At 40.3% G+C, this 21551-nt stretch overlaps 1 protein-coding gene across 3 annotated transcripts; it reads right to left on the bottom strand.

Moving 5' to 3' along the window:
- Positions 1-7821: 7821 nt before the first annotated feature.
- RFC3 (replication factor C subunit 3) lies at positions 7822-20256 on the bottom strand. 3 transcript variants are annotated; one of them, XM_026092172.1, is made up of 10 exons: positions 20107-20199; positions 19686-19780; positions 19033-19170; positions 17895-17962; positions 14942-15039; positions 13188-13369; positions 12804-12940; positions 12602-12700; positions 10630-10699; positions 7822-9014 (listed from the first exon to the last, which is right to left on the bottom strand). In XM_026092172.1, exons 3-10 carry the CDS (start codon positions 19099-19101, stop codon positions 8823-8825), a joined length of 915 nt encoding a protein of 304 aa, XP_025947957.1. In that variant the 5' UTR covers positions 19102-19170; positions 19686-19780; positions 20107-20199; the 3' UTR covers positions 7822-8822. The 3 variants fall into 3 exon arrangements, with proteins under 3 accessions (XP_025947957.1, XP_025947955.1, XP_025947956.1); XM_026092170.1 differs by lacking the exon at positions 19686-19780 and having other exon boundaries at positions 20107-20256; XM_026092171.1 differs by lacking the exon at positions 20107-20199 and having other exon boundaries at positions 19686-19973.
- Positions 20257-21551: the final 1295 nt, after the last annotated feature.

The raw sequence follows: 21551 nt of genomic DNA, 5'->3' as shown, positions 1-21551 counted from the left end.
TGCGGGGCGGAACATGGGAAGGTCGTAACGGGCGGAGCACTGCTGCCGGAAAAGAAGGCGGGGCTTTACAGCTTTATAATAGAGTAGGACACGCTTCATTAAACGCCATTTTGCCACTCCTCATATTGGTGTCTGTGTGGTGATGGTCCGGGGTCTGGGGGAAGGCCCCGTGCCTCCTCGGTAAGAACGAGAACGGTAACAGGCCCACTTCTTACATAGCAGAGTGCTACATAAGGCGTGGGTTGGACATGCTTCCACACATGACGGTATTTTGGTTGCCCGTGAAAGGTGCAGAGTGCTTTCCAAAATCAGAGAGAATTCAGCCTCTTGCAAATGAAGCTGCCACAGGACAGGGCCATAGCTATGCAAGGAAGGAAAGTAAAAACAATATGGATTTGGTTGGAAGGATAGAGGTAATGTGTTAGTACTTCCTCACATTGATGCACGTTCACAAATGTTACAAAGCCATACGTTCTACTTGAAATTGCCATTTTAATTAGAATGTCAGTAGCAAATCCAGGACTCTGAGCTCATTCTTTTATTTCTACATCACAGCCTGCATTTGTCTGTAGTCCTCAGGGTAGGTACTACCTTGAGCTGATAGGGTATATAGTTGGGAAATGCTGGCATTTGGTGTAATGTGAAGCCCTCCTAACTTGCACTGCACAGCAGTGCTTAGCCCTTATTTGTTTTCTTCCTGTGCTCTTCATACACTTTGCTTTTTTGAGCTGGATTTTAGAATAGAAGGGTACAATTCTTCCGGCCTAATTTAGGCATCCGGAGTGTAGATATTTAAACCTAGCTCAGTGCTCTATATTGCTTGTAGAGTTAATGGAAAGAGATAGCCCCTTTAGAGGATGAGTCATGAAATATACCGGGGACAGCTGTTGGGATTAGAGAACACATGTTCTGCACCTGCTTGCTTCTTTCTGTTGCTTACAAAGGGAGCTTAGGGTGAAGTGTTAGCCTTAGATGCTGAATTCTTGGATGCTTAAGTTAGAACAGTTGGGTCCTACCCTAAGAATTGTTTAAGTTTTTAACTGAAAAAAGGGGACTGATGAGCATGAACAACAGTAAAATCAGACAGATTCTTCCCCCAACCCCCTTTTGACCAAGTAGTGCTACCTACATATCCCTATTTTGTAGGAACCACATGGCAAATTTCATTGTTAAGCTGGAAACAGACAAAAAGAAGCATCCTAGACCAACTCCTCTACAGCATCTACCACTGTAAAGTTACGGTCATTTGAGGCCTCATCTGTCCAAGGCACACTTTCAGAAAAGCTTTGAGTGTCTCTAATATCATTTCTGATCTACCAGTGACAATCACCATTAGAAGTATTAATAAAACCAATGTCTTTCTCTCTTTTTCATTTTCAGGTCCCTAAAATTTTCCCAAGGTGTCAGACATGCAGGAGATGGGCAAAAAAGAGAAGCTGTGGTACAAGTCAGACTGGCAGAGAGAGGGTTGTGGGGAAGTTTGAGCGTGGGAAGATTTAAGATGGGTTGAGTGATTACAGCTAGGAAATTTGGGTTGTACTCATAAAAAAAAAAAAAAAAAAAAGAGCTCTGGGACCCAAGGGGAATTGAAGATAGCAGCTCCGGCTTGGGAAGCATTGCCTATGCTAGAGCAGGAGGACCCAGGTACTGCTGGCTGTAAAGTGGGAAGTTTTGATAAACGCAGGAGCCTGGAGAGGCAGAAGTGCTGGGGCTACCTGAGGATCTGCTCACTACTCTGTTTCAGAGTATGGAAACATGCAGAGGAGAAAGTGCCTTTTCTTCTCATGGACATATGGTAGCCCTACATGTATCGTAGGACTCCTACCCTCCCACATGCCTTACCATGCACCAAACCAGGCTCTTTTGCTTGCTTTCCTAGTCCCTGAATTCTTTGCTGCAGTGGAGGATGTTAATAAGGGTGGAGCCCCTCCTTCCTGAGCCCTGCCTACCCCATGGACTGACAGGAAGACAGGTGAGTGAGCTGGCTTTGAATTACAACTATGAGAGAGTAACTAGCTCGCTGACCATCACTTTTGGAAATTATAGCGAGTTTGCCCTTTTACTGCTATTTTATGAGATTCTTGTATTCCTGTTCACTAAAAATAAAAATAAAAATAAAAATAAAAACTCAGTTTCCTCAAAACACAGCCACGGAGACCAGTAATCGAGCAAATCTTGCAGGAGTTTCAAATGAGCAGCTGGGTGGGGCAGGCAGGAATGCCATCAAACAGATCAGCAACAAAATAGAAATTATTTCCATCATGGAGGAGGCAGAGTTTTAACAGCTATTCTTAACCCTTAAGTTCTCTGCCAAATGCACTAGTAGGTAATATTAAAATAAACCTATTAATTGGAAATGAAATGAAGCCCCCTAGCTTTAATTTCCTTAGATCAAGCAAGTACAGAACTCAGGTCTCTCACTTCTTGGCCAAGTGCCCCAGCCTCGAACTATTCTGCAAGGAAGAGCTGTCCTTCACTCTTCAGAAAAACATGAGCCCTGCTCATGCATGGGCTCATGTCCCACAGAATATTAGTAAATCCCTACCTAGTCAGATGGGTCCCAAGCAGTGGAGGCATCTCCCTCATAGCTGTCCTTCAAGTGTCTGAAGTCCCCCTCTCTTGTGTTTCATGTCTTCTATTAGCTAATTCTAGGCCATCTCCAAAGGTACCTCCTTTTCCTGTCCCCTAGCCACTCAAACTGGCTCCTGCTGTTTCCACCCTCCTTCTTTCTTAAAAAAAAAAAAAAAAAAAAAAAAAAAAATCAATTTAGCTATTTCAACTTCTCTTGCAAACCAGGTGAGAAGGGGACCTGAAGGGGAGAAGAAATCTCAATGGCAGCACAGATATGGTTTGAAGTGACCCTGTGCATGCTGTTTTCTGCTCAAGAGTGGAGCTAAGAACTTGCACTCTAGTAATTATCATTATAACATGAGACTACTTAAGGAATAACACAGACCTGTGAAGAAAAATAATATTGTGAGATGGTCCCTGAGATCATCTTTGAACTTCTGTGAGATAGTGCCAGAGAAAGGGTTAAAAGTAACTGCAGGACTTCCATAGGGCTAAGAAATTGTAATTTTAATTAAGAGCTGAAAGTCACATAAAGGACTATGAGAGACTCATTCCTGAAGTACTTTATTGTATCAAAGGCAGCGGTTTCTCTTGACACAGTAAAACTGACACTTCTGAGCTACAGCCACACTTCTCTTGCTGAACCACCCACACATTGCTACTGGAGCAAGAGTGGTTTTAACTGATCATTTGAGTACAATTGAGAGGATGCTCCCAGCACTGTGTTACTGTGGGGAAGCAGAGCACAGCAACATTAGCTGTTGCCATGCATTTTAGATAATATTACCCAGCATCTTGTTCCTGAGACCTGCCCAGTGGTGAAATAGACTGACATCTATCACCCAGAACAGTGCTAAAGATCAGCACCAAGAAGTTGTCAGGACATAGGGGGTTATGGGTGCACCAGCACCTCTGCTAAAAGAGACACATGGTTCAGTGGTATCAGTTTGATTTGGACAATGAAAGTGGTAGTTAGACACTTCAGGGACTTCTGCCTATTTCATCTTATGTCTCATTCATATTTAAGAGACACCAAATCCATCCCCACTGAAATATTACCTAACACTCAAATGACTAGGACATTATTTACTCAAGACTACTGAAACAGAATATGCCATGTCTTCCAGAACACTGTACACAAATGCAGAAGAAAATCCATTTAAAGGAATGTTTAACCGCTCATATTTCAGACAAGCAAAGCATCCAAATACATAAAAAAAGTCAAGATGTCCTAGTTAACTTGGAAAGAACAAAAGAACAATTTCACTTTTTTTTTTTGGGGGGGGGGGGGAAGAATTCCTCGACCTATTGAAGTTAATGGCACACTCTTTAATCCTGGTCATTTTGTGATTACGACTAATGATGTTGTGATGAAATAACTAATTCTTGACATGCAACATGCATGATATACTAATGATTATCCTGCAGGCCATATTCAACAATAAAGGTTAATTTATTTTGCATACTAACATTTACATTCCTTCCCTCCATATTAAAAATAAAGATCAAGAGAAATAGTTAGACTTTCAAGAACTAGAATCATATTTCACTGTCATCTTAAGGCAACTTTTATTTAGCAGACTACAACTTTGGGTTTTCTGTTATGGGTCATTGACTGAAATCCAATGCAGTAAATTCATGCAGCACTAATTGTTAGTGCAGGCAAAAAAATGCTTAAGCAAGAAGGATTAAAGATTGCTCAGGCATACCAGAACTCTTTCCAACAAGACAAATTACTCCTATTATTTTATATCAATGAACTGTAATAATCTTGAATTTCCTGCATTAGAAGGAAAATCTGTGATAATGAACTCTTGTCTTATCTACCTTACCTTCTAACCTGTAATAATCGGGGTGCCTTTCTGGTAGAGAAGGGGACATTTCTCATGTCAGCTTTGTTCCTATGAACTTATTTAATAAAATACCTTTAAACCTTCCACTCAGATCATATTCTTATTATGATTAATGCTGCGAGTAGTGCTATTTACTTTACCTCAGATGCCTGAAAAAAACCTGATTTTGAAAATATTTAATATTTCTCACAGGAGTTAACACAGACTTCAGAAACAGGGAATAAAGAAGTCTGAATTCATCTTTCACCCTTTGCACAGCTGATTTTTGCAGAACAGAAGTTTTAAATAGAATAGTTGCTGGGTTTTGTTTCTACTCTTTTTTTTTTTTTTTAAATCAGTTTCATCTCTGGCTTTCAATGCTAGCACGAAACCAACTCCTCTGCAACCTGTTAGACTTGCTCAGTGCTTAAGTCCCACCTGGGTGGAAGTAGCTTGAAGTTTTCATTTTGATCTAGCAGGAGGTGATGCTGGATAAAAGCATGCGATCCAGAAGCAACTCTAAGCAGGTCTTAAAAGATGAAATCAGCTAAGAAGCAGATCATCAAGAAGTTAGTTGGTTCTGTGCTATTTAGTCTTTAAAAGTATACTCGCACTGCCTCTCCCACTTGATCTGTGGAAGAGAGCAGGTGGGCACTGTTCAGCATAGACCCAGCACACCCATTGTGGCTGGGATGTGGCACACATACAAGCTGTGCAGGCAGCCTGTGCCCCTCCCAAGAGGCCACTGCTTACCAAGCTAAGGTCCTGCTTTTATGGTAAAAGGCTTATATGGTGTTGTTATGTAGTAGTCTCAAAGCGGAAAACAGTCAAAAACAAGACTTCTGCCCCATCTCATCCTTGATAATTACCCATTTTTGGAGGGACACAACTCATTGTTTCAAAACTACCAAGGACAGGAAAGTGGGGGATATAGTTACAGAGTTACTTGAAAAGAGGAACAAATCATGAGCTTGATATGGCTGAAAATTAGCCAGCAGTGAAAATTTTTTGAAGTGTGAAGAGTGGTGTGACGTTTGGGAAGCTGCACTGAAGGAACTCTCACCCTTGATTAGAGATGGAATGACAGACCAGTGATTCTCAAACTTCATAGAGTCGCACTGGCTTAGTAAACTTGGGACCTCCTCCTCCCTGACATTATTCTTCTCTAGCCTGCCCCAAACCTCCAGGCACTTGGTTGTAGTGCCTTTGTTTCCCTTAAGGGAAACGATATAACCACCACACACACACACCTTACAGTCCAATTTCCTATCCAGTCCAACTTGTTGCATTCCTTTACAGTCTGTACCACAGCTTCTAGCCCCTTCTCACTGATGCTCTTCAGACCAAGAGCCATCTTTGCTCAAATGCCTGTACTCTAGATGCCTTCAGGACCTTCCCCACATAAATAGCAATCGCCTTAGACATCTGTTTCTGTTTGTCACAACTACTTAATTCTGGGTAAGCCTGGATTCAGTCAAATTCAAAGCTATCCTGCCCTGTGCTATTACAGCCATCTGCTCATACATCACCTCTGTCATACCCATCTCAATGCACAACACAAGGAATGGGGTGGTACTAGCYATTGCTTCCTCCAGCATGGCCCAGGCACTCAGTTCTGCTCCACACTGACAAAGCAAGTGATACTCACACAGAGCTGGCCAAAAGGGAAAGCAGCATCTAAAAAGGCTAGTCTCTAAGGAAGCATTCCCCAGAAGTACAACAGTTAATGATCATGATGAATACTAAGATAATTCTTCCCTTAAGAATTACTGTAGGGAGGGGGAAGCATGTGCAGACACTTATGAGATACCGTCCCTGGGGATTTAAGTTTGTGTGTTCCACACTGTGGAAAGATGAAGAGGTAGGAGCAGGATAACATCATTAACAGAAGGAAACGATGGCTTTCTGGAACCGTGATAGTCATTTCATCTATCCATGATGCCCGATCATTATCCCATTTTTCAATCCCTGATTGATCTTGATTCACCGGAGGCAGAGCACAATAAAAATGAAACAGTTCAAGAAGAGGCAGCAAGAACACCCCCACAAAGAGATTTGTGGGGTGTTTAGTCTCCTAGACAAAGCAGCTGAGATCTTTTGCAGCAGTAATCCCCTCCAACTGACAAACTTATGATCCTATTCCTGCCTCTCCATCCTCCACATTAATACTGTCCCTGCATATCGGAAGTGCATTTCATAAATCCCTACACACATGCTCTTTCTCCTACATAAATTCCTACAGAGAAAAATAATGCTTCACCATCCACTGAACTCAGATGTTTCAGGTATGAGAATGATAATGGTTCACAGAGCATGGTGTTAAAGCATGAGTGATAGAACTTTGAAACAAGATAGAGAAGTGATGGAGAGCAGAAAGGTGCTATAACTCTTGGAGAGCAGGCCAGAGTGACGTGGAGGCAGTTTTTGTGAAGTTTTCCAGTAGTCCAGGATGCCTTTCATATCCTCTCCCTGGCACCCATTCCAGGGACAGCTGATTAAAAGAAATAATGGGCAAAGACTTTTAAATGGTGTCACCTACCATCATCATCACACTCCCTAATTATAATAGGCAAAAGGTGAAATATTTTGTTTGGCTTTTGAAAACAAGTAGATAGACCAGGCTCCAGAAACAGCAGGCAACTGGTACTTACTTATGCTCCCCTTTTTCCATTACAAGAAAGAGTACAAGAATGGCAACAATTTAAGCATTCATTTCCACTACATTGACTCTGCTAAGTTAATCTATTTCAGAATTGACTCTACTGATAAAATAATGTTTTTTCCAAGATCGCTGACAATCAACAAGACACTTGCACTCTAACAAACTACCAGTTCTGTGGATTTGAGGGGGAAGAGAAGATGGGAGAGAAAGTCCATCTTCTGGACTTCTTCAGTTTCAAGGAGACCAGCTGAAATGAAGAAGGTCAGGGAGAGGATATGTGAATGGCTACTTACTAATTAGTTAGAGCATGAAGTAGGCCAGTGCTGTCTTTCTTTGAGAATTAATCTGAAGGCAAGCTATGCGTTAACAACCCGCAGATGGTAAAGTTTCAAAAAAAAAAAAAAAAAAGGGAATGACTAGCTCTTTGAGAAGGATTCATGCTGCCTTTTAAAAATTAGTAATAACTCTTGTTATCCTTTTATAAGTAGTGATATTATTTCCATATCAGTTACTGAAGACAAGCCCCTAGATTGCAAACAAATGCCATTATGTATAAACTAACTCTGATTCAAAATCCCCAAATACTCAGACCCATTCCTGCTTGAAAAAAAAAAAAGGGGTGGGGGGTGGGAAACAGTATTCAATTCAAAAAGAGAATGTAGAACAGTGTAAACGAGCACAGTGACAAATGGCATTGATTTGATCTTTTCTAGGGTAACACAGTACATAGGCATAACACACAGAAGACTTCCAACCTAAATTGGCGTAGGTGCTTTACTTCAATGGCTCTTTGAAGATTTACACTAGGGGTAAGTATGTCCCACCTTTCTGAAAGCCAGTCTACATCAAAGTAAACAAATATACTATGCCTTTGATTCCATTAAGGGTGTAACACTAAATCAGTGCTTCATTTTTGTTCCTACTCTTATAATTTATTCTGTTACTCTTAACAAGTACTCTTCACCTCTTAAAAATGAAGTGTAAAGGAGATTAAAAGTTTAAACAGTAAGGTTTTGATCAAAAGTCAAAGGAAAAAGTCTTTACATGAACAGCTCTATGTATATTGAAGTGTCAGCTGGCAAGTTGCCTTTCTTTGTATGGGCATATTTCTTCTAAACAAAAAAAGTTCTATGATGTCAAACTGATTTATAAGTAATACAAAAGTATTACTCATCCACAATTCAATGCAACTGCTTGCAAACAAGATTAAAAAAAAATTTGGTGTCAGCACTCTGCAAAGTTACATTGTTGCAAAAAGAAAAAACACAACGTGTGAGCGCGCACACACACACACAAACTTCAGACAAAGGAGATGTATAAATGGGTAGGCAGAACATTAATGCTCACACTGGAACTTACCACAACATGGAAAAACTATCTTTTGCTTACAGCTTTACCCTTGAGCAATCAAAAAGCCAGCACACAGCATTCATTCTTTTTTAACATCAGCTAACAAATACTGCAAACAGACTATGATCTTATATATCTTCCAAAGAAACTTGTCCTTCTGAAAGGCTAGCACAGACAGGCTAACACATTTTCCGCAGATCTAAAGATTAATTTGCTGCCTTTAAAAACAATTCATCTAGTTTCTAAAGCTGAACAAACACTGTTCGCTGTGTTTTATACTAATAACAAGATAAAAATATTTGACTTTGAACAAGGCCCACATGCAATCACAGACAAGTAGGCCATGTTGTTAGCAAAGTCGTTAGCATCATGACACAGCTTACTATATACAACTTTGGATATCACTGTTAGAACATCATGTCTTCTAGTCCATCCTCCATAAACTTTTTGTAAATTGCCATAAACTTTGCCACAAATGCTTCTAAATGATAAATGGCTTTGCTGCCCAATTGCAGACGGTGTTCATAAAAGGCTGCCATCTGTGCAACTTCTCCTTTCAATTGTCCATCACAATTATTTAGAAGTTCTGACAGGAGGCCCTAAAAGGGGAAAAACAGGACAGCGTTGGAAAAATTATATACTTTTGATAAGAGGATAACCTCATTTTTCTGAAAACAACTAAGCAAGAATCATCAGCATGAATTTCAGAGAGAACTGAACAGAAAAGTTCAAGAATTATCACACCATCTATCTGACAGAACTAGATTTATGGAACCTTGTCTCTTCAGAAGCTTCCTTCAGGATAAATTCCTCAGGTCAAGACAAAAGTTACCTGTTGTATCCTTAGATGAGAAAAAACACATAATTGAACTACTTCTGCCTTAATAAAGCAAATAAATTAACCTTAATCACCATGTAGTTACATAGCCCTGAAGAAACTTTGAACAAAGGAGCAAGAGTAGTAAGATTACTTATTTCCTATCACAACAGCACTGAGCACAAACAGAAATAAATAGCTTATTAATAAATAACAAGGAAAGAAGTTATTTAAAATTATATGTACACGTGTGCATATATATACGGACACAAGATACTTTATATTTCAGTCATTACAAAAAAAAMCAAAACACCTCCCAAAAAACAAGACTTGCTATTTTAGATCCAAGACAGTGATAAAGTCATTGCAAATCTACTCCTACTGAAACAGCCAGGATTAAGGGAGAAGTAGCTCTAGAACATTTCAAGTTTATGAAGAGGAAGTGGGTAAAGGATATCCACCTTCATCTTGAAGACAAAAGTCTTCAAACAGGGCAAGGATGAATCCACTAACCCACCGTGAGCGAAGAAGGTTAAAGAAAAGTCTAACTACAGAAACTCTCACAAAGCAGAAGTCAGTTATGTAACAAGAAATTTATTATCTTGTAATTATGCATCATGGCAGTCTCTACCCAGGGAGAGTCGCAAACATTAGCTTTAATCTTAGTTCTGCTAGTTTTCTTCAGCATCCTTTTATCCTACCTAAAATAAAAACAGGTATGTCCCATTTGTTTACTTCTCCCAAGCTCATTTCTGTCTTTGAAGAGACCTGCTGCTCTAGCTTCTCCTTCGCAAAGTCTTTCCAATATGACATAGCAAATATCAAATATATTTACAAAACATTTACAAAAAAAGCCTAAAGCATATCTCAGACTATGGCCTGAGAAGTCTTTAGGGGGACAAAACATGTCTGTCTGTTTTCAGCTACGATGATGCTGTTGGAGATCATAGAACAAGTTTTTAGTTAACCATTCAGAGGTGTTGACAAGGAAGCTTGTGATAAAACACATTAGACATTTTCCAAATTAGAGAATAGAATTTTCCCACTCCCAAAATCCACACAATTCAAAGCCATGATCCAAAATATATTTAGGCATGAACGTAACTAAACACTCAGTAGATCCACTGACTATCCCAAGTACTGAATGCCAGGTATCAGTGTTTGCAGGAACAAGGTCTTAACTTCAGCTACTGCTTTAAAGTGAACTTGGGCTGTTTAGGTTACTCTAGTAGAAGGAAACAGAAAAGCACTGTGGGTTCATTCAAGTCTATTTGGAAAGGACATAAATCATCCAAATACTGAAGGAAGTTTTTTGATGTCTTTTTTAAACCCCAAATTGAGATTGTCATAGGGTTAATATCTATAACTCATTAAAACCCAAATAATAGCCAAGTTACCTTCATTATGATCTCAGGAGGAATGCAGTGTGTTAGGAGTTCATAAAGACGTCCACGAACCTCTAAAAGCCTGTAGGAAAGTCACCACAAATAATAAATAATAAACCAAAAGCATTGCACAAGTCAGTTTTGATTCACATGCTATATATCTTACCATTTTGAATAAAAGGCCATAAGTTACATATACTGAAGTTATTGTGGTCTCAGTTAATCTAGAAGCTACAGAGCCACTAGTACTGGTCACCAGCTTGCCTCTCTAATTCCTCTTCATCTCTAAATTCTTACTATTCATGCCCAAGAATTATGAGAAGTTAGCACAAAAATGATTAAAGTCAAGAGATTCATTTAAGTTGCTTTTCCATCCACATTGTTTACAAGCGCAAGCAAGATGATCACGTGGCAGAAAATGATGCAATTATCAATTCTCAACTTTTGATATCAGGAGGTCACCACAGGCTACAAGCATTTAAATTAAATACAGTAAATGACTCCTCATATAATACAAGCAGCAGGCTGAGATGGACTAATAAAGGGGGTGTCTCCCATTGTGCTAGGAAAAAAAAGGATAGCAAAACAGAAACCCCCCCCCCCAAAAAAAAACACCCTGCAAAACCTGCCATATTTTCTAAAGAAGTGGCAGAGAAGCTGATAGTTCACCATTAGAGCAAAACAGACCAGAAAGCATTCAGATTTAACCACAGAATCCAAGATAAACAAAAATGTTAAAAGAGACTTTGAAGGGCCATCTACTTATGTTTAAGGCACTCCATTGTTGCTGAGACTTTTATCCAATTTAAACTTTCCTGCAATTTGAGCTCATTATTTCTGCGCCTTCCCACCGCGGACATGAAAAAAGTTATTCCTTCCCTCTCCAAATCTCTCTGTTCTTCTCATTCTGTTTTTTAGGCTAAATCTCATTCTTTCCATACAGGTCATGTTCTCTAGAACTGATTTTTGGTAGTCTCCTCCAGATTCTCTCAGTTTGCCTAAGACATCTCAGTGCGATGCTCAAAATTGGATATAGCATTCCAAAAGAAGCCTTACTAACACTGCATAAACAGCAGAGACGTACACCACTGTCATACAGGCTGTATTTCTAATCTTGTAGAGATGGCAAACTTAGTGGATTACAAATACATAACACTGTCTGGTGTTCAACTTGTATTCAACTAAAAACCCTAGTTTACTTTGTCAAACACCTACTAATCAGTTCTTCAACATGCATTTGATTCTTTGTATCAAAGTGCAATGCCTATTTTTTCTAAGCTTTCTCCAACTTTAAAAGCATTGTGAATTTCAGTCATCTTCCGGCCTAACTGAAGTCCTACCTAGCTTTGTATTATGATAAATTATGATAAAGAATATTCTCTAATCCACCACACAAATCATTAATGAAAATATCAGGTTGAGTTAGCTCAGGGCAAACGCGTAAGGTGCCCCAGACGCATTCTTCTACAATGACAACATGCCATTGGTAAATACTTTCCCAGTATAGCCTTCCAACCTGATTTTTATCCCCCGTCCTCAAAGCAGTTTCTTGTAGACCAAATCTCCTTCACTTGCTTATGAAAACACTATGCGCAACAGTATTTAAAATCTTAAATACATGTATCTTGACATAGCACAGAAGTCCAGATTTCCTGATTGGTACTTACAGCAAATGGGTGTATCAAAAACCAAACAAAAACAAAACAGAGAAACACACAACACACACAACCCCATTAATCATGTTCTGAAGGAGAACATATTTGTTCTGTGACATAAGCTAATTGTATTAGTGCCTGAAGCTCATCCAGCCTCCTCTGGTAGCTTTAAAGCTCCTTTGGCTGCAAAGTACCAGATCTAGCACAAATGCCAGAAAACCACAGGTAACTAAAGTAAAGATGCCACATTTTTAAATAAAACATTTTTTAGGCTCAAAAGTACTCCAACATAATATAGTTTACAGAAACAGGCAAATATATCCACTTACCTCTGTGGTGTCTGTTGACTGACAATAGCATTTGCAGTTTCTCTCAAATATACCTCCCAGTCCATCTCAGGAATATCTTGATCAGGAGTGAAAGGATACCTACATAAGAAGAAAACTGTCACCTCTTCTAGCAATGACTCAGAAGTAAATTCATTTATGTGTCTGAGAGTATGACCTGTATTAATTTTTAGTAGTGACTTACTGCTGTACTCTGCAGGACTCACACATAAGCAATGCTTTCCGAAGATTCCTGCCAGACTTCCCTGCAAGCCTCTGAGCCAGTTCCTGAGGGAGAGTCAGGCCTTCCTTCTTACACACACTGGACAGCACGTGACAGATCTAGATGGGAAACAGATAGCACAGCAGTATAGCCAACATTCAGCAGACAGTTTAGCACCTACAGATTTTCCAGTTTAAAACATTTCTGGACCAGAGATAGACTAGCCTCTCATAAGAGGTGCTTGGCAAGTCAGCCACCACAAAGAAAAATTAGGTCACTTTGCAAGTGAAGTAATTCATAAATCCACAGCAAGAAGGTATCTGGTAAAAAGATTTAAAGGACTTTTTTGTTTCCTTCTCAACATACATCTTCTGTGCTGGGAGCAGGCACTCGGATGGCCAGGCATCTGCTTTGAATCGGTGCAATAATTTTTGACATGGAGTTGCAGCACAGGATCAACCTGCAGGTGGCCATGTACTTTTCCATTGTTCTTCGCAAAGCATGCTGAGCATCTTTAGTAAGTTTGTCAACTTCTGTTAACAGCACCACTGAAAAACAGTTAAAAAAAAGCACTTTTAAAAATATCAGATCTCTCTAATAAAACGTGTACTTTGATGTGTGAGAATACCAAGATGAATGATACAACAAGCAAGAGGCAGTACAGTCCCACAGACAGGAAAACTGAGTAAGATTAAGATGACCTGCATTCCTTTTTCATTGTGTAATGGGCTGGTCCATCACATCCTATATTCATTTACCAGAACGTCAATTTCTTGACACTCTGTGGCCCCTAACACTTCAGTGCCAAAAAATAATCCAGGTAGATTTAGAAACTTTCACTCTGATAACCAGCACAACAACTTTTTAAAGGAATTTTAAGTAATCAAATGAATTTATGGCATAATGACATATCAAGAAGCACAATTTCTTGAAGACTGCCCTCAATACATTTTATATTTAGAAGCACATGTCTTAGTTTAACAAAGCAGGTGCAGAAAGCTGCCTTGTTATGATGGCTGGGGGGAGCAGGAGGGACTTTCCATGGTCTTTTAAAGGGGGGGGGGGGGAAGGTATTTAGCTTCAGAACAGTCAGGAGACACCTAATATGAAGCAGGTAACCTAACTAGCTATCTTCTGCAGGCTCCTCCACAGGCAATTCAGAGATGGCTCATTTCAGTACGCTGAATTGCTGATTAAGAACAGTCTGGAGGAACAAGTCAGTCCATTGCTCTTCTCCCATTTCTCCCCTGGTTATTTGCAGCCTAAAGAGGCTAGTCAACTTAGACACTCCAAGGTGCATGGTATGACTACAGCTGTAGGCATATATACTTCAATATCTGGTAGAACCCAAACAAAGTCTAGCAACTTTGAGGAAATGTAATATTGCATTTTGTTTCCTCACAGTTTTCAGGAAGTACTAAATCCAAGACATCTTTCAAATAATTTCTGCTCTACTCTGTCAAGATCTCTCTCTCTCCTTCAAGGTCTTGTAAAGTAGCTCTAGTTTTGCTTTCATTTTAGCCATGGCAAAAAAGCAGTTGTAACAACACGTGTCTTGAAAAACTTGAAGAAAGATGTCTTCATTTTCTTACCCAGTTTCCTTCTGTACGTTATAAATAAAATGCTTCTGAACTTTCTGCTGAAAGTCATCATCCCCAAAATCTGTACAAATAGGCAACTAACACCTACTTACACAGAACCATTCACCATAAGGTTATCTTGCCCCTCAACTCAATATTAAGCCTCAATATCTCATAAGTAAAATACTACTGTAGCTCAGTAAACCAAGTTACAGTGCATTTCAGAGGCAGGCTTGGAAAGAGAGAGCAGGAATCTAAGCTCCCCATCCCCAGCCATATTCATTCAACTACAGCCAGTTTTCTCAAGAAACCAATGCAAGAGACTTGTACTGAGTACTTAACCACTCAAAATACTTCCACAGCAGCTGCAAACCACTGCAAGAAGTATGTGAAGCTGCTGAGTTTGTGAAAGGTTCGTATGTGCCCACAAGTATGACGCATACACGCATAGACAACAACAAAGAAGCATCTGAAATCACTTGAATGCACCAGTATTTTTCTTCTCCAGTATTTTGATTGGCTTTAACTGTTTTTACTCACCTTTAAAGTCTCTTTGAGTACTTGTCTCAAGCTGTTGGGATTGTGCTACTGTCTTCAAGAGCTCCTGGATTACTACACGGTCATTGTTTCCTGCATCACTGTACAATGAGTTTAAATAAAACTTGTTTTAAAGCAACCTTACATCATATATAAAATATATCCTCCTAAACAGCCCCTTAGTCAGATAACTAAAAAAAAAAAAAAAAAAAAAAAAGACAAAAGAATTCAGAAGTTGAGGGTAGATTTCACCCATCTTCCACACACATACACTGTTGAAGTTTACCTTTGTACTATTAAAAACAACAGAAGAAACCCACACCCTCATATCTTATGCAGGCACAGGGGGATTAACAGCACTCTGTTAGGAAGCAATGAAACAACCACAGTAAACTGTTTTATTTTTATTAACTCTTTAAAATAAACCCTATTTTTTTGGTATGAGAAGTCAGATCATTCAAAATGTGTCACTTGCAATTTGGGCAGACACCTACCAGGAACATTTTTGCCAGAGACTTAAAGCATCCTGCTGGGATGCAAGTAATCAAACAGTAGGATGTCTGAGTCATCAAAAGGACGGATGTAAATGCACAGTGGTTTTTCTTTTTTTTTCCCCCCTGCTCCTTTAACTAGGTATATTACTATGAACAACCTGTAGGCTTAATGTAAACTTGAACGGCAGACACAGTTACCAAAAATTATTAGTAAAAGACTGATACCAAGATGCTATTACAACACAGATGACTGGCTTGTTTCTTCCAGGAGGCTGAAAATCATTGAATAATACTAGGAGATCTCATTCCTTCCTCTACTCCTTATGGTCCATTATAGTATCACTGCACAGCTTCTCAGCCCTCAGGTTAACAGCTAAACCAACTTGACTCAGGTTTGACAACCAACGAGACTAAATTGCAAGCTAGATTATTGAAGCAGGAAAAAAAAAAAAAAGACAGCCTTTAGCCTCCCCAGACTACAGCCTTCAGAGGCAGCAGTAGCTCTGCAACACTTAACTGGCAAGCAAATGAAAAAGGCATTTGGCTGTCCTGTTCAAGTCACCACTTGACCAGACTGTCCCCGTTCTTGATGAGGAGAAGGCAGCAGAAGAGACAGAAGCATCCTATTAGTTCAACAGTCCGCAACCTGCTGTATAGACTATGCTGGGATTGAGTAGGTGCTGCAATCTAAGAGATCTGTCTTTCAGCAAAGAGAGCAGACTTGTTATTAGAGCAAAAAAAATGCTGTTTCTGCTTATGAGTTAGGACAGCGTTTAAAGATACAGCTTTCTCCAGCGTTTAAAGATACAGCTTTCTCTACAGTAACAGAGAACCCAGGGTTGTAATTTCATGGTGAAAGAGCAGATTACCCCGATATTATGTGACTGCATCAAACATTCCAGGAAAACAGTAAACAATATAGAATTATCACACAAATGTGTTTACTTTTTGTTGTTCCTTACCCTCTTGCTACCCACTTATTCAAGAGAACCCATTTTAAAGTATCTACCCAGGCAAGCCAAGTAACCAGCAGGCAGTGCCCCAGAATTCAGAGGAATAGTTTGGAGGAAATAGAACATTTTATCTAATAAGAGTTCCATAATAGATTTAATGTCTGCAGAGTCCTATCCCTTCCCAGAAGTTAATTTCCTTTCCCCGTTAGCCATTTACCATGCTCCATGTTACTCAAGATGCACCGTGCAATTTCACAGTACTCTAATTCAATCAGAATTTGCAGACCATACTGATAAACATTAGCATAACACAGACAAGTTCATCGTCTGGTCAGACACACACATGAAAACAGTTGGATCATTTAAAGCTTGTGAATCAACATATTAATTCTTAATCAGAACTCAGCACAATATTTTATACCTAAAGCAGCGATTCTATACTTTTAGGTTTTTATATTTAAAGATAAAATTATTTTTATATCTTTCAAGCCACAAGTACTCTAGAGAGAGTATTAGAAGATAAGGTTATCACAGTAGAAAACTGAATTGTCAGATACTGTATATCACCAAAATTACATATTCAAAGGGCACATTACCAATAAAAAAAAAAGTCTCAGCTTTATTTGTTTAGGGCCATATTAAAATACTAGTAGATATGCACTAATCATTATAGACATTAACAGAACTAGTTTTTTAAGAAGACATGGTACATGAGAATAGCTGCTAAAATGCACAGAGTAACATGAGGAAAAAAAGTGTTAGCAATAAGCACAAAGTTAAAAGTTACTTCGAGATGTACATTACTGTCTTGTAAATGCAACTCAGACAACAAAGCCAACATAACCAAAGACTACCACTGCAGAATGACAGGTACTCTCATGTGATTTAAAGCAAGGTTAAAGGGTTTCAGGTAAATACTTGTACTTACTTTGGGCCAGAGAACTATCACCAGCAATTTCACAACAGTCAAGCTGTAATAGTGTATTGAATGTCTTCCGACATTTATATCAACATCTGCCCTCACTTGTGACAGGATTCCCACCATTTGGGGGAGAGGGGGAAGGGTTCGTGTGCTCAAGACTCTCTATTTTAAAAGAGTCACTGGGTAAACCTTGTTTATTTCCAAGTCATTTTATTTTTTTATTTGTTAGAGAAGAAATGATTTGGGGTTCTTGGTTCAAATAGAAGTTTTCAGTTTCAACTTAAATGGCTAAATTTAGGAATCCAGAATTGTTTCTGATACCCAGTCCTCACCATCTGCGTGGTTATGTGGCTAGTTAAACAGATCATTACTGTATTTAGTATACAGAAATCCAATGTTCATTCACTTAGAGTTGTTCAATTAAAAATCCTCTCCCTACCCTCATTTGCAGCCCAAACTTGCAAATCTTATCTCATTTGCTCAAGCAAGAATTTGTGCAGTCAGGCTCTTATAAACCTGAATTGAAATCACTTAAAATATAACCAATGGCATAAGTTAAAATCGGGACATTTTTACTATACACCTACCTTGGGTTTACTTCAAGGTGATAGTTACTTGCAATGGTGCTAATTTCAATTTTCTTTTTGGAAGGTGCCTATGTAGGAAGTAAGTATATAGGATTTCAGAAAGGGTGTTCTAAAATCAGATGCAAAAATTGATCTTGAGGATTATAACTGGCTAGGTAGCAGGCATGTCACCAGTTTCACAAAGCAGACAATCACTGAGATACTGAGAAAAGAAATACTGATACATCATCCAGCCTTTAGAATAATAATAGTAATTATTATGATATATTAGTAATACATATTGCCTATTGCTATGTACTCCAATCATCATTATTGAGTTTTATAGCAAGTAATCGCATTTTTGGAATCAGTCATTCAAAAGGAGCAATCTTTCTGAAGAACAAGTTTCAGGGGAAAAGCCTGCAGACAAGTTTTCTTTTCCAATAATAAACAGCCTCTTCAGGGTTGCAAGGGAAAGTGTACTTCTCTTGGCAAAGGATTACAAGTCTATACTTGGCTAAAGGAAAACAACAACATTTATGCCACCTCTGAATCGGGGTCTGAACAGATAGATATTTCCAGTCCAACTATTATGTTCATTCCATTGCTGAGAATTAGAAAATAAGCATTAGATGTCCTATTTATGAACAGGAATAGAGAATTTCTTGCTGATTAAGCCTTCCACAATACTGATTTTGAATGGAAAATATATCCCTTTTAATAACACAACTCCACCTGCCTTGATCTTAGCCTTTTAATTAAGCTAATTTTTTTCCCTAATGTTGGAATTGTCACTATGGGAATGAATAAACAAATTATAACTTGTATATATGAGAAAAATGGTGCTAATCATTTAAAAAATAAGGGTTACCTTCACAGAGAAATGAAATTCTATTAATTGAGAGCTAGCCTATCAGGCATACTATTGTCCAAACTACCCAAGAGAACTGCACAGACCTCAGGAACTAGAATATCTGGCAAAAGTATTTGTTCAAGTAACCAAACCAGTCTGATTAATTACATACATGAGCTTGAAGATACTGAACATGAAAAGCACTATATATATTTGTGTCTAAAAGACATAAAAAAACACATGCCTCACAACAGAAATATGTTAGCATATAAATATCAGCATTGCTTTTGGGGAGGGGGGGTTTACCGTTATACTCTGATGTTCAATCCTCAGTTTTTCCACACCTGCACCATACAGCTCCCTTAGCAAACACATTATTCTAGTCTTTTTTCCAGCTCCTGATGGTCCATACACCAGCAGATGAGGGAAGTCACCACACTGAACCTGAACACAAAGCAACAAGGTTAGTTAGTTACAACAATATTTTCCTTATGTTGTAATACAGTGTTCATCGCTGGCTCAATACTTGCCTTCCTTTTTCACCCAGACTTTACATGAAGTCCACAGCTAACTTATATTACCCAAATCAAGCATGCAAAATATTTTCCAGAGTGACAGCTGCAATAAACACACAGGAAAAAGGGGGCAAAACAAAGTTTAAACCAGAAGAAAAAATTTGTGCTTTTTCAGTTACAAGTCTTGAATTTAGGTAAACAAGTAATAGGCAGAGTGTATTTAAATCAAATTATGAGTTTGTTTCTGGAAAAGCCAAATACCAAGAGCTGGAAAATGCTTGACTAAACCCTGCAGGCAGAGTTAACGTTAGTCAGAGATAACAAAGCATCACAGAGAAACAGTGAGAGTGAATCCACCTCCTGAAGAGGAGTCAGCACAGCTAGGGACAGGGCCTGAAGACCCAGGCAATTACAAAGTCCCGAATTCTGTTCCCAGCGACTCACCTTAAACCTTCACCCACCCGTGAGGAAACCCCTGCCCTCGGAGATACCGAGCGTGCTCAGCTTAAGCAGCAGGAAGCGCAAGATGCGCGGCACTCCTGAAAAATCAAGCCAGCGATTTCCTTGCACCCTTCTCCTTCGCAAAAAGGGCACGTTACTGAGCGGGGCGCGCCGCCTCCCGAGAAGGAGGAGGCGGCTCTCCTTGAACCGAGGGAAGGCCCCCGCCTGCCAGCCGGGCTGCGCGGCCTTAGGGGCCCTGAGGGAGCCCCGCTGCGGGCAGGAGCAGGCCCCGGCGCGGGGGGGCAGGAGCAGGCCCCGGCGCGGGGGGGCAGGAGCAGGCCCCGGCGCGGGGGGGCCGCAGCAGTGCCGCCAGGGGGCAGCGGGGGGCAGCGGGGAGCCGGGGACGGCGCGGGCGGCCCCTCACCAGGCTGCGGAGCTGGGCCGCCTGCTCGCGGTGGTAGTCCAGCCGGCCGAGGGAGCCGGGCCGGTACTTGTCCGCCCACAGGCTCATGGCGGTTGAAAAGCGCGCGCCGCCCGCCGCCGCTCCGGCGCGCGCGCGCAGAACGCGGCCCTCCCCGCCGGGGGCCCGCGGCTCCTACGGTGGCGGCCTCGGGACAAACTTCAGCGGCGCGCGGAGGGAGCGGAGCCGCGCTGCTGCCCCGCCCCCACAGGCCCGGCTGCCCTAACTGTCGCGCCTCAGCCGCGGCGCCTGGCGCGCTGCGCCTGCCCGGCCCGCGCGCTCTTTTATTTATCTATCTACCTACTTACATGTTTTTAAATGATGGAAGAGCATCATGAGATCTTATATTCGATTATGTTCATGAAGCGTTGTAGTATGTAATTTATAAAAGACAGTGATGGCGCTGGATATACACCTAACCCCAAGGGGTAACGTCAGGCCTGCAGCACACCCCCGATGCTACCGTCAACGCCAGGGACCACAGTCTCTCGTTTACATCACCTCGTCTCTTGCTATCGGCAGCGAACGTATTATTTTTACAAATCATATGCAAGTATTCCATGCAAATGGCGGGGAGGGGGCACAATAATTATGGCGGGAGCAGGCCTCCCACAACGCAGCCACCAGAAGGTGTGTGGGACAAGAGAGTTGAGATCTGAGGGAGCTCCGGCAGTGCCTCTGTGGGTTGATGGCAGGAGCCTGAGCTAGTGCGAAGGAAGTGGGAAGAGTCAGACAAAAAAAGAGCCTTGCAGGGGTACCTGATCATCCCTCCCTGCTTGTGACCGGATTCATCAAGATGCAGTCAATCTCTTGACCTCTACAGATGGCTGGCAAAAAGAGGCCAGTTTTCTGTRTCAGGAGAGCATATGGTCCTTAGATTCTTTGTCTCGGTGCAGTTCCAGAGTTGCAGCCTTATTATGAATCAATGGGTTGCCCATAATCTATGTCTCACACTGTGAATTTGCAAGCCCCTGTCTATGTGCATGACTTTATTAGAAACAGAGTATGCATATCATAGAGAAAATTATTTTGATGCTTTTTGTGGTAGCACCAATAAATGAAGCATCATGCATAAATGATGACATTATTTGAAAATAGAAATAAAATTTCTAAAAGTAGTAATACATGGGTATACAAATGAATACACTGAAATGTATCAGTATTTTTTTAGTTACGCAATTTTTGTGAAAAATATGCAGTTGGATAAAAGATTTTTTTGGCTAATCGTGTTGTGTCAGCTCTATGTCAACATTTATTTACATACTCAGACAGCCATAATGCAGGTAATAGCTTCATTAACCTAGCCATTCAAGTTCCTCTTAAAGGTCCCGTAAACCTAGTGGGGGCAGAGAGAGAACACATCAACTAGTAACATACTATCTGTTTATCTGAAATAGTTACATTACTTA

This window comes from Apteryx rowi, unplaced genomic scaffold, assembly GCF_003343035.1.
Source record: "Apteryx rowi isolate R43461 unplaced genomic scaffold, aptRow1 scaffold_943, whole genome shotgun sequence".
Lineage (NCBI taxonomy): Eukaryota > Metazoa > Chordata > Aves > Apterygiformes > Apterygidae > Apteryx > Apteryx rowi.
Note: the sequence above shows the minus strand (reverse complement) of the source record. Positions and strands in the feature narration are given on the sequence as shown.